This window comes from Panthera leo, chromosome E1 (genome assembly GCF_018350215.1).
Source record: "Panthera leo isolate Ple1 chromosome E1, P.leo_Ple1_pat1.1, whole genome shotgun sequence".
NCBI classification, from domain to species: Eukaryota; Metazoa; Chordata; class Mammalia; order Carnivora; family Felidae; genus Panthera; species Panthera leo.
The window spans coordinates 49,844,503-49,870,389 of NC_056692.1; the positions used below are offsets into that span (position 1 = coordinate 49,844,503).

At 41.1% G+C, this 25,887-nt stretch overlaps 1 protein-coding gene across 5 annotated transcripts in view; it reads right to left on the bottom strand.

Moving 5' to 3' along the window:
• Positions 1-25,887, bottom strand: part of ABCA8 (ATP binding cassette subfamily A member 8) — a 77,100-nt gene that overhangs the window by 15,262 nt on the left and 35,951 nt on the right. For 4 of the 5 annotated variants that reach the window (XR_006196498.1, XM_042915813.1, XM_042915814.1 and 1 more), the window contains 10 exons: positions 25,638-25,728; positions 22,367-22,506; positions 18,934-19,083; positions 15,219-15,417; positions 14,346-14,512; positions 10,541-10,674; positions 9,621-9,758; positions 6,573-6,680; positions 2,131-2,304; positions 1,826-1,939 (listed from right to left, as the gene is read on the bottom strand). Coding sequence is in view for 4 of the 5 variants with exons in the window: in XM_042915813.1 (XP_042771747.1) it covers positions 1,826-1,939; positions 2,131-2,304; positions 6,573-6,680; positions 9,621-9,758; positions 10,541-10,674; positions 14,346-14,512; positions 15,219-15,417; positions 18,934-19,083; positions 22,367-22,506; positions 25,638-25,728 (1,415 nt within the window). In the remaining variant the exon portion in view is untranslated. The remainder of the gene's footprint in view (positions 1-1,825; positions 1,940-2,130; positions 2,305-6,572; positions 6,681-9,620; positions 9,759-10,540; positions 10,675-14,345; positions 14,513-15,218; positions 15,418-18,933; positions 19,084-22,366; positions 22,507-25,637; positions 25,729-25,887) is intronic. The other variant, XM_042915815.1, reaches the window with a different exon arrangement.

A 25,887-nucleotide genomic window follows, 5' to 3' on the forward strand; every position in this document is an offset into this window, starting at 1 on the left:
GTGGCTTCAGGAGAATTCAATAGAATTCAGGGATAAGAGATGGTGAGAGGTCCAACAGACACATTCAGACTTTTTCTTCTAAAACACTGCAATGATAAAAGTTCCCTGAAAGTTTTTGTACTTCCGGCTTCTTTGTGTTACAAGCTACCATTTTTATGGCACTGGGCATGTTCCTCCTAAAAGTATATTTCTGATCACATTTCATGTCTATACTAGAAGCTTCCATAGCTTCCCACAGCCTGTAGACTCAATTCTGGAGCACATCACCAAAGGCCAGCATGATTGCAACCAATATTTTTACCATAACTAAGGCCACGCCCATGCTGCACGGTGTTTTCTTCCCTTCCCTAAGCCAGATTATTATCAGTTCCTAGGATAAGCCTGGACTTTCTCCCCTCTGGGTTTCTCTTTCTTCACTGCATCATTCTTCTTCAGCTAGTAAAATCTTATTCTCCAGGTTTCAATTCCTAAAGGAAATTTCTGCTCTCATTTTCATGAGTTCATCTTTCCCTTCTCTGGTTTTCACAGAGGCAATCTTTTAAAAAGAGATCATCTTTAGTACAGTAAAAGAAGTCTGAGCTGCTATTTGTCATTTGATTGTAGCTAATGCCAAGGATTTTAGTGCTCATTTAACAGACCTATGCCCATCATGAAATAGACAAAATATGAATTCCTTTAAAGTACCTTGGAATTTTGTCAAAAGTGGTTATTACGAAAACCCTAAAAAAAGGCAATAAATAAAAATTTGTAAATTAAAAAAAAAAAAAAGAGATCATCTTTTCCTTGTCACTTTGTTCTCGTAAGTGGCTGTTTACTTCTCTTTTACCCTCTGAGTGCCCTTTCAGGGTTGAAACTATTTTTTATTTATTATCAGTCTTACTTTTTGACATATTGTTGGAAGGCAACTAATACACATTTTTTTAAAGCCGATTTATTTATTTTGAGATAGAGAGAGTGAGCAGGGGAGGGGCAGAGAGAGAAAGAGAGACAGAGAATCCTAAGCAGGCTCTGCACTCTTAGTGCAGAGCCTGGCATTGGGCTCAAATTCATGAACTGTGAGATCATGACCTGAGTCGAAATCGGGAACAGGACGCTTAACTGACTGAGCTACCCAGGTGTCCTGAAGCCAACTAGTATTTGTTGAATTAATAATTTACTTTTTGGCAGCCAGAATGACAGGAAATTAGAATAGGTAATAGGAGATAACATGTACTTTTCCTTCCTAATTTCGATAAAATAAATGTTGCTTTTGTGGAATTAACTCTAGTAGCATTTGGAGAAGTAGTTTCTAATTTTAACCAGGCTAGCAACAACATTCGTAATCTCGTGGAGGTCTGTGGGCTTCTTTGTTTTTCAGTAAAGAAGATACAAATGGTTTCCTGGCTTCCTTCTAGCAAATACTTTATGGTTCTAGAAACAATTTGGCTACTTTTAAAAGAGAGGAGGGTAGGGGTGCCTGCGGGTAGGGGTGCCTGCGGTGGCTCAGTTGGTTAAGCGTCTTGACTTCAGCTCAGGTCACGATCTCACGGTTTGTGAGTTCGAGCCCTGTGTTGGGCTCTGTGCTGATGGCGTGGAGCCTGGAGCCTGCTTTGGATTCTGCGTCTCCCTCTCTCTCTGCCGCCCTCCCCCTGCTCTCTCTCAAAAATAAATAAACATTAAAAAGAGAGAGAGAGACAAGGCTAGAAATTAGGAAGAGAAAAACATGCAGAGTTTGAAAAGGATCATGCATAAAGAAAACAAAATATTTTAGATTATGATATTAATTTATCATTCTACTGAGGGCAAACTTTACTGGCTCAGAATTGTACACAAAAAATATACTTACCATAAAGAAGGAAAAAGACCAAATGCCACTATTTTTCCTCCCCTTGCGAAAAATGAACGAAATCACGTATGTCAAGAAGATAAGTGAGAAGGCATAGCCAATAGAACAGGGGATCTGAAATCAACAGGAACGTGATGTTCAGTCAAAGGCAAATGCAATCCGAGAAACACATCAGGAGCCAAAAGAGTGTTGTAGCACAGAGTTTTACAGCGATTTAATTTATGACAATACAAATATCATTTGCATCTTCAATTTTTTTCATGAAATCATTCAACGGTATTTGTTCTATGAATATCATCACTTACTTGTATAGTCTGATTTATAGTTACAAACGCAGACTCTTGGAAGTTTAAGCCGTAGTCTAATAAATACATAAGCAGTAAGATCAGGGAGTACATTGGGACATCCACCAGCGCCTGCCCAAACCAGTAAGCAGAAGGGAAGAGGCCTGAAATCCGGAGCTGGGACTGAGCTTTGTTCTGATTACAAAACAGCAAAGACACAAAGCGCTAGTTCAGTTGAAGCTTCCAGAAAACGTGGATTATGTAAGAAAACATTTGATCAGCATTTTCCTTTGTAATAATTCTGCATCATGGCCAGAAGCATTATGGGGACCAAGGGATACGGATAGTTCCAAACACAGATGGTCAGTTTGTTGCTTTCATGAACAATATTGATGTTCGTCATGCACCCAGTGGAAATACGTATAAGAAGGTCTCAGTGTAATTAAGGTATTAACACTGCAGTAAACAAAACAGTGATTAATAATCTACGGGAACAGGGTGGTTTATTTAAGCAGCTAGCCTTCCATCAGGGTGATTCTGCTTTGACTCACTGTGAAGTCTTGTGCTGTCTCTCTCTACACATGTCTATATACATATCAAGGTTATACATAAAATATTATGTTTTAGTTACTATTATACATAAATACATAACACGATATGTACCTTATATACATATGAAATGGCTTTATTCCTTTCATTCTAACTAAAGGATACATTAGGGTAGTTTTGGCATAGCACACATGCAAATATTTATTACCCATCCAAATATTTATGCCCACGTACATGAATATTATTACATTCGTAAATACTACGTGTCTTGCATTCCTGCCCGTCTCTGAATAAGCACACTAAATTACATATTTTAAAACTACTTATCAAGTGATGAGGGGTTGGGCCCCAATGAAGCAATCGCAATAAACGGTTAAGCAATTTTGAATATGTTTCTTTTCTTTCAAAAATAGTTCATTTGCTGATGGTCTCCGGTTGGCTAAAATAGGCCCCTGTCAGAGATGGAATTTGACCTAAGGATGCGTGTCAAAATCTCTGAGCACCGGCCCAGTCAGTTGGCACGACTGAAAAGGATTTGGCGATGGACGGATCTGTGGTGAAGCCCGGAGAGGGGTGAATGGTGGTTTTAGGTTACTGACCGAGTGAGTGCCCAGCACTGCCAGCTCTGGAGGGCAGGAAATGCGGAAAGGGGGTACGCGTTCAACAATATCATAAATTCAGCTTTGGAGATGTGGTTAAGTTGGGAGAGTCTGTGATTCTCCCAGTGGCAACCCCGGAGAAGGGAGTTTGGATCCGCACTGGAGGTAACGTGAGAAATTAGAGATCTTGGGGCGCCTGGGTGACTCCGTCAGTTAAGCGTCTGACTCTTGATTTCGGCTCCAGTCATGATCCTACGGCGGTGGGACTGGCCCTGCACTGGGCTCTGTGCTGATGGCACTGGGCCTGCTTGGGATTCTCTCTCTTCTCTCTGTCCCCTTCCCCCACCCCCGCACAGGCACACTCTTTCTCTCTCTCTCTCAAACTAAAAAAAAAAAAAAAAAAGAAGAAGAAGAAGAAAGAAATTAGAGATCAAGTCTGTTGAGTGATGGGTAGGTAAAAGGGGTTTGAAGCCATAAGGTTAGATGAGTTTGCCTAGGACAGAATGACATCAAGAATGATGAGAGAGCCTAGGACTGAGATGTAAGGAGTTCAGAATTTAGAGACAATGGAGAAGAATGAGGAGTTCCAAAGGAGACAGACAGTGGCCAAAGGGTTGGGAGGAACATGGTGGGATTGAGGCGTTTCACAGACCAGAGAAAGAAAATGTCCGCATTTCCTACGGGAGGCATTTTTTTTTAAGTTTATTTATTTATTTTGAGAGGGAGAGAGAGAGAGAGAGAGAGAGAATGAGTCCCAAGCAGGCTCTGTTCAGGGCAGAGCCCGATGTGGGGCTCCATCCCACGAAACGGGAGATCAGGACCTGAGCCGACACCAAGAGTCTGAGGCTTAACTGACTGAGCCACCCAGGTGCCCCTGGGAGTCATTTTAAGTTAGGACAGTGTTAACTACGAGATGCCTGACAGTTACCTCAGGCCAGCAAATGGTGTTTCCCAAGATTCCCCGGAGGTTCTACACTAGGAAGAGAACAGAACAGCCAGCGCTCCCTTCCCTTGGACAACAGAATCACTTTGGAGAGGAACAGATAAAGATCCTTATGCAGGGTCACTCTGTGCAGTCAAGTTACAAAAATGGAGCCATTAAAAGGCATTCTATTGAGATTTGCAAGTAAAGCTAATGCGAGTTGGCCTGGGTTGACGAGTCATATGAATCCATCACCCTATGACTGCCACTCAAAATCTGTCTCTACTCCAGAACTACTGAATCAGTCTTCATCTTAAAAGATGCTCCAAATATCTGTCGGTACATCAAAAATGCATGGCAAGCAACGAAAGAGTGTCTGTGAATGAAAATGTATAGTCAGTTACACATTAAATATTTTTTTGTTCTCACGTTTTCAACATACCATGTTCCTTTATTTCAATTCTCTCTAACTTTTTTGAAATGTGATTTTGAAACCATAAAAAATGTCCCTATGAAGTATTCAGTTGCGTGGGGTTTGACACATGCATGGATTCCTGTATCACAATCATAATCAGAGTATAGAGCATTTACATTACCCCGCCCCCCAATTTCCCATGCTCCTTTGCAGTTAATAGCCTTTATCAGGGGTTACAAGAAACCACAGGTCTCCTTTCTGTCACTGTGAATTTATTTTACCTTTCTGAGAATTTCATATAAATGAAATCATTCAGTATTTACTCTTTCCTGTCTTCATTGCCTCAGTGTAATGGTTATGACCCGTATCCATGCTGATGCATTTATCAGTTGTTCCTTCTTTTGTACTGCTCAGTAACATCCCCTGGTCTGGCCACCCAAGGATTTCTATCAATTCACAGCTTGATGGAAATCTGGGCTGTTTCAGAGAGTTGGCTATCATGAATAAAGCTGCCAAGAACATGAACGTACCAGTCTGTATATGGAAAGAGATTTTCTTTTCTCCCAGGTAAATACTTAGGAGAGACATTCCGGGCCACACCATAAGTGTATTTTTCACTTTGTAAGACAGCGTCGAATGGCTTAGCAAAGTGACTGTGCATTTTATGTTCCTGCCGATGACGCATTACAGTTCCAGTTTCTCCATATCCTCCCAAACGTGGTATTTTCAGTCATGTTCATTTACTCATTTTCGTTCGTGTGTAGAGCTATCTCATGGGGGCTCTTTTCCTGATTACCCATGATATTAGCCATCTTTTCATGGGAGCATTTTCCTTCCACATATCTTCAGTGAAGCATTTGTTCAAATATTTTGCCCATCTTTAAAATTTAGGCTATCTTTTACTACTGAGCTGTAAGAGTTCTTTATCTTCTTAGTACAAAAAAATTTTTTTTTTTAATATGGAATGCTTCACAAATTTTTGTCTTTTCCTTGTGCAGGGACCATGCAACCCTCCAATTCTCGTTTATGTGCGATAACAAATGTTTTGTTAGATGTACGAGTGTTGTGGATATTTTTTCTTCCCAGCCCGAAGCTTTTTATTTTCTTATTGGTGCTTTACAAAGAGCAAAAGGTTTTAACTTTGACGAATTTCAAGTTCTCATTTTCCTTTATGGTATATATGCTCATTCTGCCCCATCTAAGCAAGAAATAATTGCTTACCACAAAACCGACGATTCATTTCAAATAAAATTTGTGTATGGTGGGGGGTGAGTGTTGAGAACACTATTTTTTTTCCTCATACCAATGTCAAGTCGTTCCGGTACAATTTGCTGAATTCTCTGGCAGATTTTACTGAAAATCAACTGATAATCTCTGCAATGTCTATTTTGTTTCCTACGCCTATATGACGATCCTAAATAAATACAACACATTCTCCACTCCTATAACTTTGTAGTAAGCCTTGAGGGCAGAAACATAACCCTTCCAACTTTGTCTTTTCTTTTTCAAATTTATTTGGTCTATTCTAGGTGCTGCACATCCATGCAACTTTTAGAATCTTCTCTATCTGTAACCTCTTTATTTATCTCTGTATTTATAAAGACATCAAACAAAATTTTTATATCTTAGGATTTATTGCTGAATTGGCTGCTCTATGAAGCATGTATAAACGGATGGGAGGGTGGTACCTGGGTAGCTCAGTCGGTGAAGCATCCGACTTCAGCTCACGTCACGATCTCACGGTTCATGAGTTCAAGCCCTACGTCGGGCTCTCCGCTGTCAGCATGGAGCCCGTTTTGGATCCTCTGTCTCCCTCTCTCTCTGCCCCTCCCCTGTTCGTATGCTTTCTCTCTCAAAAATAAATAAGCATTTAAGAAGTGTATAAATAGCCTTGTGAAAAGGCTTGTATAAAAGCCTTGTGGAAGGACTTTCACCTTCACCTTCTAGTTATACAAAGTAATGAAGTTTTCATTATTACCTTATAATCATCGAAGCTGCTCATTGCAATATAAGGAGTACAAGAGGATGCCAAAATCGCCCATAATATGGTATGTTCCCAAAATACAAACGAATTTCTCTGTGACTCCTGAAAATGCAAATATAACGAGCTGAGCAACAAATTCAAAATTTGCTTTCTGGAACACATTAAAAAAAATATTAAACTGATGACATATACTCCCTCCTTAGGTCCCCACTGAGGTTCCCAAACTCTTTCATTATCCATCCAATTATGAAGCATGACTCTTGGCTTTATACCCAGTTACAGGGATAAGGAAAGTGACTCCAAGCATGAGACTGAACTGATAAGTATTACACTGCTGGGAAACAAAAGAGGAGTAAGATTTTACGTTTTCTTATTTTAGGATTCTAAAATGTATTCTGATGTGAAAACAGTAAATAATGACAAGTCACAGTTGGAACATCTCATTTTTCACGGGTATTTAATTATGTCAAATGCGACAGCCTGACTCAAAAATCCTCTCGGATGTTCTGTGGGCACAGTGATGGTAAGTGTCTTTCTAGGTACACCGTGAGACCAGAAAAATATTGGTTGAGGCTTCCAAAGTAGAGATAAAGCACAGTACTAGAAAGGGAAGTGGAATCTCCATGAAAAACCTTCGCAGTTGCTCACACACAATGTCGCTCCTGTTTGGAACAGTCTTTAGCGACAGAAGATGCACTGACTGCCCTGAAAACAGTTTCCACGTTACTTTCGTGATCCACAAAGGTGTTTAGTTACACACATTGCTGAGAAAAGTCATAACCAGGGGTGTCTGGGTGGCTCAGTTGGTTGGGCGGCCAACTTCGGCTCAGGTCATGATCTCATGGTCCGTGAGTTCGAGCCCCGCATAGGGCTCTGTGCTGACAGCTTGGAGCCTGGAGCCTGCTTCGAGTTCTGTGTCTCCCTCTCTCTCTGCCCTTCCCATGCTCACGCTCTCTCTGTCTCTCTCTCTCAGAAATAAACGTTAAAAAAATTTTTTTTTTTAAAGTTATAACCAGAGTCTGGTCATCTTCAGCTTGGCCATCAGAGACAACCTTTCTCACGACAGAAAGGTGAGATTTAAGGTTATTGACAGAATCTTTTAAGAACACCTTGCATGCGGGGTGGGTTCAGTACTCAGTGGTAAATCCTTTGACTTGAGCAGGACAGAAGCAAGGTCTGAAACTCCCAAAAACTCTTACCTGAGCAACGAACAGGTAAATCCAAATAGAGTATAACCTGAGTTGCTGGAGATATTAAAGTTCGGATGCTGAGCACGTGAAACAAGGTCAAGTAAGGTAGTTAGTTGGTATCGAACTCATCATAGCTAAAACGGAATGTTTCTATTGATGGAAATTTGCTCAACTATGGTATCCTCCCTCAGAAACCAGAAAATGGATAGGAGGTTAATTAAATGAACCATAGCATAGTCTAAAATTAGTACTTGATGAATGACTAAAACTTTTTGCTTTAGGGATTAAGCTTCTTACACACCCTTACTGAAAGGAATTTTTATTTGCTGAACGCACCATGAGGTATGTCGTGAGAAGTCAACTCAAAATCCTACAGGAGTGTGTGAAAATGATGGACACAAGGTCCATTTATATACACATGGGTAAATGGTCTTTAGCCATATATATATTATTCTAAAACCCTAGATTTGAATGGAATATAGATAATTTGCTGACCTCTGACTTTCATTTATACATTTAACAAATAAGTTACTTGGTGCTTATCATGTCCTCAGCCTTATCTCAAGGTATAAAATATTCTGTAGGGTTAAAAATACACGGTCTCTGGGTTCAAAGAACTCTCTAAGTGGAAGCAATATATTTAGGAAATCATCAAAAAGGAACAATTACAAACTCTAATCTGTATTCTGGTTTCCAAACTTACAAGGCTGTGTACACAATCCAATCACATGGGCCTTTTTTTTAGGGATTTTTTTTTTTCCTTTTGCCCCAGGTATGAAAAAGCTGGCAGGCCCAAATAATGAATATTTATTACAAGGAACTGGAATAATTCTAGTGTAACCAGCCTGCAGTGTTGGTCTGAACTTTGTCCTAAATTTTTTTCTCTGTAGTGTTTCTAAAAGTAATCATAAGACTTCAGTTTCTTCCTTTCCCTTCCCTCCCCTCCCCTCCCCTCCCCTTCCCTTCTCTTTCCTTTTCTTCTTTCTGTCTCTCTCCTTCCTTCCTACTTTTGTTATTTTTGTGTTAGTCTCAGTGCTTCCTGACTTCACTTTCATTACCTCACATTCCCTTTGAAAAAGAGTTCTGTTTTGCATTTAAAAAATTAAAGCTCTGGGGGCGCCTGGGTGGCGCAGTCGGTTAAGCGTCCGACTTCAGCCAGGTCACGATCTCGCGGTCCGTGAGTTCGAGCCCCGCGTCAGGCTCTGGGCTGATGGCTCGGAGCCTGGAGCCTGTTTCCGATTCTGTGTCTCCCTCTCTCTCTGCCCCTCCCCCGTTCATGCTCTGTCTCTCTCTGTCTGTCCCAAAAATAAATAAAAAACGTTGAAAAAAAAATTTAAAAAAAAAATTAAAGCTCTGGGCACCTGGGTGGCTCAGTCCCTTAAGCATCCGACGTCGGATCAGGTCATGATTTTGCAGTTCATGAGTTCAAGCCCCGTGTTGGGCTCTGAGCTGTCAGAGCCTGGGGCCTGTTTCAGATTCTGTGTCTCCCTCTCTCTCTGCACCTCCCCATGCTCATTCTCTGTCTCTGTCTGTCTCTCAAAAATAAATAAAACATTAAAAAAGTTAAAAAAAAAAAAAGCTCCAGGGGCCCCTGGGTGGCTCAGTTGGTGCGACTCTTATCTTGGGGTTGCGAATTTGAGCCCCTGCTGGGTATAGAGATTACTGAAAACACTGAAGCTCTAAAAAGTGTACTGATTTCTTAAAACCAGAGAGCTGGCATGAACCAAGTCGTGACTTATTATGCAGCCATTTACTCAATAAGAACGAGATTGCAGCACTTAAAAGAGTGACCTGGGACATTCTTGGTGCAGGAGAGACCAGATTCCTGATGGAAGAGAGTCAGTATACTTACGCTTGAAAATGTACTTCTATCAGTTTGGATGTGTGCTGATGGCTTAACCATTCCAAGCAGTGCATTGCTAATAATATCCATGAGAACTGGGAAGCAATTTAGTCTTTTGGTATTGCATACTAATGAAAATCTGTAACACTAAAATATAAAAAGCAAAATTATAAATTCTCAAAGGTCTTTTTTTTTTTTTTTTTTTTTTGCTAAAGAGGTCAAAATTCAATATCTAAAATGTAAAAAATCCTGTTTTTAAAATGGTGCCAAATAGGGGCGCCTGGGTGGCTCGGTCGGTGAAGCATCCGACTTCAGCTCAGGTCATGATCTTGCGGTTTGTGAGTTCGAGCCCCACGTCGGGCTCTGTGCTGACAGCTCAGAGCCTGGAGCCTGTTTCAGATTCTGTGTCTCCCTCTCTCTCTGCCCCTCCCTCACTTGTGCTCTATCTCTCTCTATCAAAAATAAATAAATGTAAAAAAAAATTTTTTTTTTAAATGGTGTCAAATAAAGCAAAACACAAACACTGTGTAAGTAAAACAGAGCAAGCATATAGACTGAATCTAATTTTCAGGACACCAGACATCTGGGTGAAGGCTAGCATCAAGTATTATTGTTTAAGAATAAAACAGAAGTTTCAGAAAATATGTATTCTAAAATCCTTGAGAGGAAATCTGAGTTCTTTGGACTTAAATATGCACTTGACAGGGGGTATTATATAGTGTTTATTTTGCTAATACACACAGCTTGTGTTGGTAGACAATGATTAAAATATGAATTATTCATCATGTTAATGACTACAATTCACTGAGTAATAAATGCAAGCATTCTTTGTTTTTCATTTCACATCCTGAAATGGAAAGCTGAGTACATCGATATCGTATTGGTTTTCCACATCTTGGGGAAAAATTATGAAACAGAGACCAACATACCTTTTCATTACCAGACACTATGATGGCTCCATTATAAGATGGGTCATCTACGGCATTTTTAGTTCCAAATGCATCCACTTCCAAAGCTATGTTTTGATGCTCCACAGAATGTATAAAGTCATCAATGCTTGCCCCTGCGTTGCAGTTAAATATATTAGGTGTGTCATAAAACTAAGAAAATCAATGTCAAGTTGTACAATAAAATTTTAATTAATGTCATTATGTGATCCTTACTGCCATATGGACTGTCAGGATAGCTTTCCACGTAAGAACATACTTGTTACTGTGAATGAAAAATCTATTCACTTGTGATGGAGTTTAGTTCATAATATATTTATTCGCTTCTGATTACTGCTAACGTGAAAGGTGAAAGTCTTTTTTTGAGCACCATATGGCATTTGGAATGATGTTTTTATCTAGAATATTGCAATCAGTGGCCATAAACATTAAGGGTTTAATGACACGGGTAATCGCTACTAATCAACTACGGAAATCGCTAAATCTCACTTCACTACTGCTAGATTATTAATTGACTTTCAAAATGTGTCTCGATAACAGCTGTTTGAATGAGGGTAGGAGGAGCTTCATGGACCTTCTCCCAGAAAAGCAACCATAACTTGTAAAAATTACTAAAAATCCAACAAGTTAAAAATCTCTTGATTGTCTTAATGGCACACAGAAAGTGCAAAAAAAAATTAAGAAAATCTTGTAAGTTTGGGTAAGAACACTAAAAAACTGGCATTTGAGCTAAAAATCCATACCGTTAGTCCCTATCCTCAATTAGCTTGATAGAAGCTTCACTCTGGATATAGCCAAGAACTCAAGAATCCTTCATCAAGCCACGTCTAGGCCTACAGTATCTTCTTGGGAAGAACTGGGATAAGGATGATTTGGCCTTATTTTTGGCCTCACGTGCCTATGATAGAGCTTTCATCTCATAAGTAGGGAGTGGATGGACCAGGACTCCAGTCCTCTCACTACCTGGGGGGATGGAGTTTATGCAACATGGGACTGAAAGGAATAAGAAAGGTTGGTGGCCACTCAGTCCCCTGAAGAGAACTGAATAGCCATTGAAGTTGTGTCCCTTCCTCACACCATACACAAAAATTACTCAAACTGGATCACAGACTTACATGGAAGAACTAAGAGTTCTTACTCTACTAAGAGTAAAAACACCTTAGAAGAAAATATAGAAGTAAATCCTTGTGATCTTGGGTTACGTAAAGCTTACCTAGATATGAGACCAAAAGCACAAGCCAGGGAAAAAAATAAGTTGGACCTTGTAAGAATTAAAACATTATAGAGTGTCTGGGTGGCTCAGTTGGTTGAGCATCCAACTCTTGATTTCGGCTCAGGTCACGATCTCAATGGTTGGTGAGTTCAAGGCCCACAACGGGCTCTACGCTGACAGTGCAAAGTCTGCTTGGGATTCTCTCTCTCCCTCTCTCTGCCCCTCTGCCACTCACACTGCCTTTGTCTCAGAAAAAAAAAAAAAGAACTTAAAAAAATTAAAACATTATGCTTCAAAGGACACTAATGAGAAAATGAAAAGGCAATCTACAGGACGAAGCAAAATTTTTGCAGAAAACTTGCAACTGACTCTTATTATTCATGGTACATATATTCTATAAAGTCACCACAAACACTGAATTAGTGAATTCTTTATTTTTTTAATTTTTTTAGTGTTTATTCATTTTTGAAAGACAGAGAGAGACAGAGCACAAGCAGAGGTGGGGCAGAGAGAAAGGGGGACACAGAATCTGAAGCAGGCTCCGGGCTCTGAGCTGTCAGCAACAGAGCCCGATGCGGGGCTCAAACTCATGAACCGCGAGATCATGACCTGAGCCGAAGTCGGACACTCAGACGACTGAGCCACCCAGGCGCCCCAAGTGAATTCTTAATTATGGCTGAGGTTCCTGTGAGCCTCTGGTTGCAACAATTTCTTTGACCAATCAAGAGATCGCCATATCTTATATATGTTTTGGTATATATGTTGTTGACTTGTAACAGCAATCTCAAAGCCAACAACACTAATGTATATCTGAACGAAGCTTATTTAACACACATATTTCCTCTGGAAGGTATCTCATGGCCTTCTTGACTCAGGGACACTAGAAAGCACTTGTGCACTCTACTTGGGTGGAAAACGTAGCATTCAATAGACTACAGAAAGGATATTTAGTTACAGTATGAGAGCTGAACAAGGAAACAGAGTATCACCTCAGCTGGAAAGTGTGTATCAGGTGACTCAAACTGTCCACTGATCTGAGCATGTGTGTGAATGATTACAAAAGAACCATGAGTATTGGTTTTGGGGTCACAAATAAGTTTTACTGACTAGAGAAGTCTGCAAGTACATAACCTGTGAATGATGAGGATCTATTGCATGCGACATGGGACTTGTATCTAGAATATATAAAGAACACTTGGGATTCAATAAGAAGGACATATGATTCATTGTTTAAATAGGAAGAAAAAAGGCACTTCCGCAAAGACTGATATACAACTGGCCAGTAAGCACATGGGCAGATGCCTAAGGTCAGTAGCTATTAGCAAAATGCAAATCAAACTACAAGATACTACTTGATTCATATGAAGATGAGTATGACAAAAAAAAAAAAGTGAGGAAATAACAAGTTTGGGTGAAAATGTGTAGAAATTGGAACCCTCACAAATTGCTGGCATAAACGTAAATTGGGGCAGCCCGTTCAAAGAACTTTGGCCTTTCCTCAAAAGGTTAAATATAGTCACCATATGACCCAACAATTCCATTTCTGGGTTTTATACCCCAAAGAAGTGAAAAAAATATGTATGTTCATACAAAAACCTGTACATGGACATTTATAGCAGCATTACTCATAATAACCAATAATTTGGAGAAACTGTCCATCATCTGATGAAAAATAAAATGTAGCATATTCACACAATGGAATTCTTCCACAATTAAAAAAATACTGAAACATGCTACAACATAGATGAACCTGGAAAACATCACACTAAGTGAACGAAGTCGGTCATAAAAGATCATCTGTTGTGTAATTCTACTTATATTAAATGTCCAGGGTAACACAGATCTGTAGAAACAGAAATTTTGTGGTTTCTCAGAGCTGGGGAAGAGTAAATGGCAATGAGTACTCATGAGCATGGGATTTCTTTTTGAGATAAAAATATTCTTTAAAAAATTTTTTTAAAAAAAGTTTTGAGATAAAAAGATTCCAAAAAAATGAGTTGTACTGAGAGTTACACAATTCTGTGAAATACACTGAAAACCACTGGACTGTATCCTTGGAATAAATGGAATAGCACATGAATTCTAGCTCCAGCTGTTACAAATGTGTCTTTTTTAATGTTTATTTCTTTATTCTGAGAGAGAAAGATAAAGGTTGAGCAGGGGAGGGGCAGAGAGAGAGAGAGAGAGAGAGAGAAACAGAGAATCCCAAGCAGGCTCCGCGCTGTCAGCACAGAACCCAACACGGGGCTTGAACTCATGAACTGTGAGATCATGACTTGAGCTGAAATCAAGAGTTGGATGCTTTACTGACTGAGCCATCCAGGCGCCCCACAAACGTGTTTTTTTTTTTGATACAAATGCTTTCATTTTGCCCACAGCCACCAGAAAGTTTATGTCTCCTTGGCAAGTCCTTTCCTAGTCCCCTTTACCTTCCTGGACTTGCATTCACCCTCCTCAACCCTCATAAACAGTTTTATACGGAGGAAGTCAAAAGTTTCTTTTTCTCTCTCACATGCTTTATGTTTCTCTTAACCGTGAATGCACTTGGGAATGGAGTATTCGCCACATTATTACCTGTTTTGTTGATGATCAGTAATCCTGTGAGAGGATCACGTGGCTGTTGTCCAGGAGCCAGGAAGTACAAACGAGGAGAGAGTTCCCAAGCGTAGCTCTGTTGATACACTTTCATGGTGATGATCTCTGTGAGAAGAGGGCAAACTCCAAATCCGAGAATCAAGAGCCTACCCAGGAGAAAAGTGCCAGTGTGAATGCACAGTCATTTCTTAACCTTTAAAGCTGCCTGAGCAGATTAGAACGTGATACCATCAAGAATTTATGGAAATTCAACACAGAGCTCTTGGACTCTTTTCTTGAGTATTTTGCCCTTTGCCTACCCCTAAAATTACATTTTTTTAACGTTTTTTTATTTTTGAGACAGAGAGAGACAGAGCATGAACGGAGGAGGGGCAGAGAGAGAGGGAGACACAGAATCGGAAGCTGGCTCCAGGCTCTGAGCCATCAGGCCAGAGCCCGACGCGGGGCTCGAACTCACGGACCGCGAGGTCGTGACCCGAGCTGAAGTCGGCCGCTCAACCGACTGAGCCACCCAGGCGCCCCTAAAATTACATTTTTTAAAAGGTTTATTCATTTTTCAGAGACGGAGAGAGACAAAGCGTGAGTGGGGGAGGGGCAGAGCGAGAGGGAGACCCAGAATCCAAAGCAGGCTCCAGGCTCTGAGCTGTCAGCACAGAGCCTGAAGTGAGGCTCGAACCCACAAACCGTGAGATGGTGACCTGAGCCAACGTCGGACCCTTAACCGACTGAGCCACCCAGGCGCCCCCCCACCTTATTTTTATTTTTTGATGGTCTCCTCTCGCTTTTACATCTTAGATTTGTTTTCTTAATGTATCGACTGAAAACCCCCCCCCGTGGCACTCTGACACTCACAGTGATAAAAGAGCTTTCCTTTCATGCTTTAATTTCAAGAAGCGAACCCTTGCGATCGCACAGATTTGCTGTCTCCAAAGAGCCATTCCGCCTATGGTCTGGCTTATCTCATTAAGCGAACTGAGAACTTGCTCTGTCTCAACAAGCCTCTCTGTATCTCCAGCTCTTTCTGACGGGGCTTCTCCCCACGTGGCAATATCTGCAAAATACGAAAAAACGCAATTCATAAAACTGGGCTCCAGCTGGACGTTATGGAGCCTACTGCATGTAGGAGCTTGTGTCGTCCACACTGCTAGAGTCTTCTGCGTAACTGTGGGCGTTTTGTGGTGCTATTGGCAGCCGCCATGAGCGAGAAACATGAATGGAAGTTTGATGCCTTGAACAAAAGGAGTAGAAAGGAGATCTTCGATCATTTGGCTACAGACAACACGTTCGAGAGGTCAGGGCAAACACGCGAGATCATAGCGTGCCTAGAGGTGTCACTTGCAAGGGAAAAATAACCTCAGGTGTTCGCCTAGAGAAACAACCTACGAATTGACATGCTACAAACGGGATCAACCGTTAATTGTTGGCACTGGTGGGATTTCAAATCTGTTCGCACCACTGGAGGCTGCACTCTTGTATATGCCCAACAGTCTTTGGAGACTCGGGATGCTGTCCATTGTATGGTGTTAAAACAAGCCTGATATCAAACCTCAGAAAGCACACACCCATAAATATTCAACCACAGACACAAAAACACACCATTCCAGTTACTATTGAAGAAGATGTAAAGATCTTATAGGTAGGGGTCAACAGTATATTAAAAGAATAATTCAGGGATCTCCTGCTTCCAAGAGACTGTCACCTCTCTTACCGAGAGAATATACCAGTTATTTTTAACCCATCAGATACGAGCATAAAGAAAGTAAAAAAAAAAATTTTTTTTTTTTTTCCATAAAGGGAAGACTCATTCCGAGGGAGATGATACCCATGGCTCCTTTCATCCTAGAGGCATGGGAAAAGGAAAGAACCACTTTAGATATGAATAAGGAGAGGGCATTGAACAAACTCTTATGGTCACGTATGGGCTGGTAGGACAGACTAGAGTCACGTGGTACTCACGTCCCCAAATGAATTTACATCATTTACCAACCCTTTCCCATGAGAACTTCACCAAATACATGGAAACAGCACACCAAAGGCTGGAGATGGGAAGGAAAAGCTGAGAAAGATCCACGCTAAAGTGCAGAGACTCTTTACTTGTGGAAGACATCGTCAAGGTACATGGGGCCTTCCTCTGTGAAGGAAATCCACCAGGGGCTGGCTACAGGACACATGAGCAGAAAGAAATATACTGAGGCAGAACGGATCTTGGCTGGGTACAATACACTGGCATGCTGACATCTGGGTGTAGGGTGGAAAGGTGGAGCGATCTCCCAAGGCGTGGTAAGCCATGGTCAAGGATGGAGAGTCAGGTTGACTCCCCAGTAGCAGAAAAGCCGAAACCCCCCCAAAACAAGTAAACAAAAAGTGACAGCAAGCTGAAAATCAGGTAGATATCATTTCTTGTTGAGAAATTTGGGGCTGTATAACAGAGGGAGCTCTAGAATTTTGCCTGTGCTGGAATATGATCTATGTGTCAACAGCAATAACGTCTAGGAAATCCACAAATGTTCGTACATCGAATGACGCATTTATAAATCACCAAGTACGGGAAAACCTTGGATTGCAAGTAACTTGTTTAGTGAGACAAGCAAACGTTTCCAATAAATTTTAACTTGATACATGAGTGGTGCCTTGCAATACGAATAGAATGTGGTGCCAAGCGTCACATGATCACAACTGAGCCAATGGTTCCTGAAATTCGCTTTGATAGATGAGTGCTTTGGATTACAAGTACATTTCCGAAACAAATTATGCTCACAAAGCAAAGTTTTACTGTATTTCAATAATGTCTCATCAAATAGGGGATATAATTAGAGATGTAAAAATTATTTAAGATAACCAAATAGAGATTTGAGCTGAAAAGTGCATGAACCGATTTTAAAAGTTCACTGAAGGGGCGCCTGGGTGGCTCGGTCAGTTAAGCGTCCGACTTCGGCTCGGGTCATGATGTCATGGTCCGTGAGTTCAAGCCCCGCGTCGGGCTCTGTGCTGACAGCTCGGAGCCTGGAGCCTGTTTCGGATTCTGTGTCTCCCTCTCTCTCTGCCCCTCCCCTGTTCATGCTCTGTCTCTCTCTGTCTCAAAAATAAATAAACGTTAAAAAAAAAAAATTTAAAAGTTCACTGAAGGGGCCCCTGGGTGGCTCAGTCGGTTAAGCGTCCAACTTCAGCTCAGGTCATGATCTCACGGTCCGTGAGTTTGAGCCCCACGTTGGGCTCTGTGCTGACAGCTCAGAGCCTGGAACTTGCTTCGGATTCTGTGTCTCCCTCTCTCTCTCTGACCCTTCCCCGTTCTCTCTCTGTCTCAAAAATAAACAAACATTAAAAAAAAAAAAAGTTCACTGAAAAAAATAAAAGCTCCACAGATTTCTTTCGGCGGAAGAAAGAAATCAGTGAACATGACTCAAAAGAAGTGAGATAATTTAGTTTAAAGAACAGAAAGAAAACATAATGAAAAAAAAAAAGTCTCAGAGAGATGGGAGACACGATCAAGCATTCTAATATGCACGACCACATATACTGGGTTAATGGGAGTTCCAGACGCAGAGTTTAGAGAAAAAGGGTCAGAAATTATAGTTGAAAAAATAATGGCTAACAACTTCCCACATTTTATGAAAAACATTCACTACACATATAAGAAACTCACTAAACTCCCAGTGGGATAAATGTGAGATCGACACCTAAAGACATCACAGTCAAGGTGTCAAAAGCCAAGGACAAAAAAAAAAAAAAAAAAAAAAAAAAGGATCTTGAAAGCAGCAGGGGGAAAAAACACGTTATCGCCCACAAGATATTCTCTGTAAAATCTAAAGCTGGCTTCTCATCAGAAACCAGGGAGGCCATATTCAGAATGCTTGAAGAGAGGGATTTCAACTAAATACATTTAAAATAAATTTAATAAATTTAAAATAAATAAAATAAACGTGCTGACAGCTCAGAGGCTGGAGCCTGCTTCGGATTCTGTGTCTCCCTCTCTCTGCTTCTCCCCTGCTGATGCTGTGTCTCTCTTTCTCTCTCAAAAATAAATAAACATTGGGGCACCTGGGTGGCTCAGTTGGTTAAGCATCTGACTTCGGCTCAGGGTATGATCTCGCGGTTTGTGAGTTCGAGCCCCGCATTAGGCTCTGTGCTGACAGCTCGGAGCCTGGAGCCTGTTTCGGATTCTGTGTCTCCCTCTCTCTCTGCCCTTCCCCCACTCACGCTCTATCTCTCTCTGTCTCTCAGAAATAAATAAATGTAAAAAAAAAAAATTAAAAAAAACATTAAAAACAAAGTTTTAAAAAATAATACATGTTTTGTCTGAAATTGCTCTTGGGAAATGGGATGAAGGCAGCAGTGAGCCTTGGATAGAAGAAAATGGGCCAGCTTTAATAATAAGGCAATATTGGCAGGAAAGGTATAATGTGACAGGAATGCAGTCTGGCTCCATGTATCCTTGTCTAGGAAAGGACCTGATCATCACAGAACCCCACATTTTGTAATCACATCTATGTAACAGTGTTTTACGGAAATATATACTGCACTAGGTGCTGTGAATACCTTGACATGATCAGTCACGCATTTTATTTACCTGATTCATCAACAGCTGATTTTCCTTCTAGTTTCAGGAACACTTCGTTCAAGGTTGTCATGGAAACACCGTAATTCTCGATTCCAAGGCCAGGACACCTATCCAGATCCTCGTAAAGCGCTAAAGAACACGTACAGTAGCAAATCCAAACTATGAAAATCACAAGTGAAGACAACTTTTCATGCGACAAAGCACAAAGGTATGAAATAAAACTATACATTTTAAAAGCTAACATTTCATAGTACGTACTTACTCTTCAAATACTGTATTTTAAAATTTATATTGTAACAGCTCATATATTAACCTCCTTTGATCAAATAATAATTTATAGTCATTTATATTTATGTTAAAATTTCATTTTAGGGGTGCCCGGGTTGGTCAGTTGAGCATCCGACTTTGGCTCAGGTCATGATCTTGTGGTTTTTGAGTTCGAGTCCCGGCGTCAGGGTCTGTGCTGAGAGCTCAGAGCCTGGATGGAGCCTGCTTCAGATCCTGTGTCTCCCTCTCTCTCTGCCCCTCTGCTGTTCATGCTCTGTCTCTCTTTCTCTCTCTCTCTCAAAACTAAATAAACATTAAAAAATTAAAAAAAATTTTTTTAAGTTTGTTTTTAACTTAATTATGGTAACTTTTAACATTTAATGAACAGGGGACCTTTGGGTTTTTTCAACTCTAATTAACTGAAGACTCTTTTCAGGGCCATTTGTGCTTTAGCCAACAAAACGGAGAGAACTAATTTTTTGAGGATTGGTACGATGGTACAGAACCTTCTTCAGTTCCAAAAAAACTATATTAAAGGAAGGACACGAATAATAAATCTTTTATTTTTTTAAAATTTTTTCTATTTCTGCTTTTGACTGTGGAAGAAACAATTCACAAGATGTCATCAAGAACGCAGAATGGACTCAGGGCATCTTGTCGTAGTGGGAAACTGGAGGTTGGTGCCTCCTCCCGCGATGCTCTGTCCCTGTACCCTTTAGTTCGTTGACCAAAGCCACTTTTGCATCGGCCACTGTTCTTAACATAATGAACACTGTCTCTGCCTGTCTGGATCTGAATAATAGCAGCTAATTAAATGAAGCCTGAATTGAAACCTAATTTTAAATCCTAGCAGGATTATAGAAGTCCTGAACCTTCCACCTATAGTTTCTCCCTGGGCAAAAGGAGAAGTTAAAAGCGTTCTGTCTTGGGGCACCTGGGTGGCTGAGTCGGTTAAGCGGCCGACTTCGGCTCAGGTCACGATCTCACGGTCCGTGGGTTTGAGCCCCGTGTCGGGCTCTGTGCTGACAGCTCGGAGCCTGGAGCCTGTTTCGGATTCTGTGTCTCCCTCTCTCTGACCCTCCCCGGTTCATGCTCTGTCTCTCTCTGTCTCAAAAATAAATAAATGTTAAAAAAAATTAAAAAAAAAAAAAAAGCTTTCTGTCTTGATCAGAGTCCTATGTATGGAAAGGCAGGAAAGAGGTGAGATTCAAACTGCTGATGAGTGGTTTGTGTCATTCTTCACTTTCCCTAAAATTGGACAAACCTCCTCCAAATTGTAACGACTGTGAAAACACATTAATCAGGATTTGATTAACATCTCGCCCCATGGCTCTAAGGAACGCCTGTGCTGTCGCCATAAAATGTATATGTGAATGACTTTGTGGGGTTAATCTATGTGTCTGTTAACCACACGTATGGCCCAGTTAATTTCTTCCACCATCCAGTGTGGCCCTCCTAGAGGGCCTCTCTACCAGGGAGCAGGTTTTCTGAATGACATACATAATAAGTGCACTTTTTCTTTCTCTTTTAATTCAACTTGTTATGTTGAGCTCATTTTAGATTCCCAAGCAGTTGTAAAAAAAAATAATACAGAGAGATCTGTACCCTTCACTCCGTTTCCCCCGACGGTAATATCTTAAAAAGCCACAGTACAATGATCACAACCACCCTAGTGAAAATACAATCAAGATACAGCACATTTCCAGGGTGCCTGGGGGGCTCCGTTGGTTAAGTGTCCGACTCTCGGTTTTGGCTCAGGTCACGATCTCACGGTTCGCGGGTTTGAGCCGCACGTCAGGCCCTGTCTGCACGGACGGTGCAGAGCCTGCTTGGGATTCTCTCTCTCTCTGCCCCTCCCCTGCTCGTGCTCGATATCTCTCCCTCTCAAAAGAAATAAATAGACATTTAAGAAAAAGATACAGAATATTCCCATCCCCACAAAGATCATGCTACCCATTTACAGCTGCAACCATCTCTCCTGATTCCTTCTTTTCCCAACCCTATGGCAACTATTAATCCCTTCTCCATTTTTTTTTAATTTTTTTTTTTAACGTTTATTTATTTTTCAGACAGAGAGAGACACAGCATGAACGGGGGAGGGTTAGAGAGAGGGAGACACAGAATCTGAAACAGGCTCCAGGCTCTGAGCCGTCAGCACAGAGCCCGACGCGGGGCTCGAACTCACGGACCGCGAGATCATGACCTGAGCCGAGGTCGGCCGCTTAACCGACTGAGCCACCCGGGCGCCCCTAAGGTAGAAGATTTAGATAAAGGTTCACGTTTATGCCTGTGGGTCCACTTGCTCCATTTGTTGAAAAGGTTATCTTTCCTCCATTGAATTGCTTTCCCACTTCTGTCGAAAATTGGCCTGGCGTATCTCTGTGGGTCTGTTTCTGGATTCTCTATTCCGTTCTGTCTACGTGTCTATCACTCTGCCAATATCACACAAACCTGATTATTATAGTTTACGTGGTGCCATTAGTCACTCTCTGGCTCAGCACAGACAAAAACCACAGCTGCCTGCTTCAAAAGAGTTGATGGCAGCCCTCCGAATCTCTGACCAGGCTGATCGCCGGTGTCCCCTTTCCTGCAGAAAGCCAGCCTGTGAAGCCTGGGAGAGGTGCCCGCTTTACGTAATGTGCAGACATCAACACAGAGTGTGAAGGAAGAGGAGACATCAGTGGGAGATGCTCCCAACAAAGAAACAAGAGAAACTTCCAGAAACAGACCTTCGTAAATGAAGCTTTATGATTTACCCGACAAAGAATTCAAAATGGTAGTCCTAAAGTAAACTTTTATGTATTGGCATAAAAACCCCAAAGCTATCACAAAAATCCTGTCGAAAACGAAAAGGACCAATCACGGGGCTGTTTAACGTAATGGCTAAGCCAGACGTTTTCAACCACTTGTGTTCATTCAGTTACGAACACTAGAAGATTCTGCTATGCACCACAGAGGGAATGAATGACTTAAAGAGTTCCCTAAAATGCCCAGACATTACAGTGCAACTACTGAAATATAATATTTCCTACAATTGATAAAAACATCCAACCACTGTCTTATTTGCATCATGTTTCAAATGCCTGAACACATTGTAAGCTCTCAATACATGCTGTAAGAATTATCATTATGATTATAAATTTTATTTACACATTTCATTTCACAGTGTGCTTACCTGGAAATTTACTTGTTCTTTCCAAGGGCAATGTGTAGACAAGTTTTCCTTCACTTTCTGCTGATAATTTGGCATCGGGGATGTGTTGTTTAACCAGCGATGTTATTTTTTCCTGAATGCACATTTCATTCAACTGCAAACTGGTGTTTGAAAAATAAAAAAGAAAGATATATGTTATTTGACACAGTCTTCAATAGCATGAAGACAATGACTTCTATTTCATGTTTGAAATAAAGGGGAAAAAATCTCAGATCGTATAAATGTAATAGGAGAAGGCAGAGGGAGCTAATCAGAACCACTGGTCAGGTTATTTAGAGATGATGCCCAGAGCAAGTTAATATTGACTCAAGTCCTTAAAAGGAGAACAGTGGCACAGTAAAGACAGCAGGGACACAGCAGGACTACACAAAGTGGAAAATGGTGAAGATTTTTCAAAGGGAGTTTAATTTGGCTGAATAGGATTACTGTATTGGGAAAACAGAAGGGGATTTTGATAGGCAGGGACAAAACAGTTTCCGTTATTCAACTGGCTCTTCCATACAGATTTATTAAGTTCTTAGTATGTGACAAAAACTTCCCTAAATGCTGAGGATACAGCGGTGAATAAAAGTGCTGCCCTGTTCTTATGGAGTTTACTGTCTGGTGGGGAGACAGGGAGAAAACAAGTAAACAGACAGAAAAATAAATGATTAGTAGTAAATGCAATAGGAGTAAATGCTCTGAAGGAAATGGGGTACAGACAGAAATGAATTGTGGATGAATGTGGGTGTGAGTCGTTGAGATCACTAATTTTTGCTCTCTTTGCAGTGCTAACCCCAGAACTTTGACCAAGAACACAGAATCATAGAGAACAGTCTACCCATTAAAAAATACCATGGGTATTTCCGTAACGTAGAAAAACAAACAAAAACGTATGAATCCAGGCTTTAAAGTATACAATAGACAAATACCAGTAGTGACTTGGCTTCTAAACTCGGTTTTGCCGTTTGAAGTGTGCTGCTTGCCCTATCTGGACAGTCCGCTCATTAGCAAAATGGAATAACGATTCCTGACGTTTAAGGCTGTCCGAAGAACTGGGTAATAGTGATGTCTGTACTTAGTAAGTCCTTTAAACAAGGCTTCTTTAGGGGCACCTTGGTGGCTCAGTCGGTCGAGCATCCAACTCTCGATTTCGGCTCAGGTCACAGTCTCACGGTTTGTGGGTTTGAGCCCCGCACCAAGTTCTGCGCTGACGGCACGGAGCCTGCTTGGGCTTCTGTTTCTCCTCTCTGCCCCTCACCTGCCTGTATTCTCTCTATCTCAACATAAACAAATAAACTTTCTTTTTAAAAAAATGGCTATTTTATTTGATCAAATGCTTACATTGAAACTACGCTTACTGGTGCATAGTAAGAACAAATGAGAATCCCTTTCATTTTTAGAGGCAGTGAAACTCACTGAGAGAATGAAGCAAAAAAAAAAAAACTAAATAACACCCCCCAAGTCGTAACTGTTCTCCATGGTGCTGCTGCCCCCTGAAATAAAAACAATTTAATAGATACTTCTTGGTTACTTACAACAACTTGTGCTGGGCACCAGAGAGGACTGAGGGAGCAGAAAATGTACCCTCCTCGGGGAGCCTATAGCTCAGAAATGGAGGGCAGTAGGCTCGTTTCTGAAAACGGAATACGTGGTAAATGTTTTAGGCTTTGCGGCCAGTGGGTCTCTACTGCAAATCTTCAACATTGCTGCTGCAACGTGGAAGCAGGCCACGGGCGATACCTAAATACCTGGGTATGCAGGGATCCTGACCATCGTTTTTTACTTAGAGAACACGTTCTGTTTCGGTGCTCTGTACGAGGCGCGACGTCATTTGCTCTTCTCTAACCTTTACTTGCAACTGGGAATTGTTATGCCCACTTTGTCAGCGAGGAAACCGAGTTGCAGAGAGCTTAATTCATTTCCAAGAAGCAACTCAAACAATGTGCCTGGGGAAATGAAACACCGGGACGATACACGGAGCTGGAAGATTAGCAAAAGCTACACGAGACAGCATTCAAATAACTCCATAGGACGAAAACAGGAGGGAATCGACCCAAGAAAACTGCCAGCCTCTGGAGATAACCTCGGACAAGGGGAAATGTAGGTCATGACAGGCGTGTGCAATGAACAATGTGTATTTTTTTCTTTTTTTCTTGAGAGACAGGGAGAGAACAGGAGCGGGGGAGGGGCAGAGGGAGGCAGAGAGAAAATCTTAAGCAGGCTCCATCCACCCTCAGTGCCGTGCCGGACACGGGGCTCGATCCCACGACCGTGAGATCAGTCTGACCCAAAATAAAGAGTCAGACGCTCAACCAACTGAGCCACCCAGGCGCCCTGCATATTTAATTTTTAACTAAAGGCGAGTAATATGGAAGTCACAATAAGGTGGGCCACACCAGTTTCATATGACAACAAAATTTGGATTATGATAGATAAAATGGAGCCATTAATTTTTTTTGTTTCTTGTGTCATATATATATATATATATGTAAATATATATGTATTTATATATATATTTAAGTTACAGATGCCATAAGTTAGAGCTATACTTTTGACAAACTGACCAATTCATGAATAAATAAACATCAATTTAAAATACAGACCTGGATATTAGCCTTCAAAGTTAAAAATATCCAGATTCAATTCCTGGCTCTCTCACTTCCGAACCTAGGGCACTCTACGTTTATCTATAGAATAAAAATAGCAATAGTTTCTATCTCAAAAGTCTCAAGATTTAAATAAAATGATGGTACGCATCTTCTCTCTGAATGACTCCATCAACCCCGGTTGATTGAAAATAATGATAAAAATAAAATGAAGAGGACGGAGAGAAGAGCAAGCACATGAACAGCACCACTGAGAGATCAAGTAGAAGCAAGGAGCCTACTCAAGAAACGATGTTAACACGTGGGTGAGGGGGGAGAAGGGTGGATAATACCACGTGTCAGCCGTGAAAGTTCCCTCAATCCAAACCTTCCTTAACAGCGTGCTGTGGATGGATTTTCTATCACATTTATCTCGGCTTTTTTGTTACCTTGTATTTTCAGTCTCTAAAATCTACCCGTCAACCTCTCTCCTATATACAGACCAATTCCATATATGTGTGTAAATATCTCCACATATGCACATGCAAATACCGGTGTGGGACAGATCAAGAGTTTCACCTGTGCTGTAATGTATTCATTCCATCAAACATCGTGCTTACATCATGTGCCTTTCTCAGTTTCCCAGCCTCCTCATGTGGCTCTACCTTAAGTGATATCCAATGCCCCATTTCTTCTTGAGGAACAGAGAAGAGCCTGCACACTTCAGCTTCCCGCTGGAGAGAAACACTTTCCGATCTGAAAAGGAAGAAGCAAAGAAGAAAGTTTCGTAAGAAGTCGTCCCCTCTTTCCCAAGAGGTAACCACCATTCTACTCTAATTTAGGAGCTTCCACATTTTCTTTATTGTGTGTGTTTGAAGTTTATTTGTTTATTTGTTTGTTGGCTTGTTGGTTTAG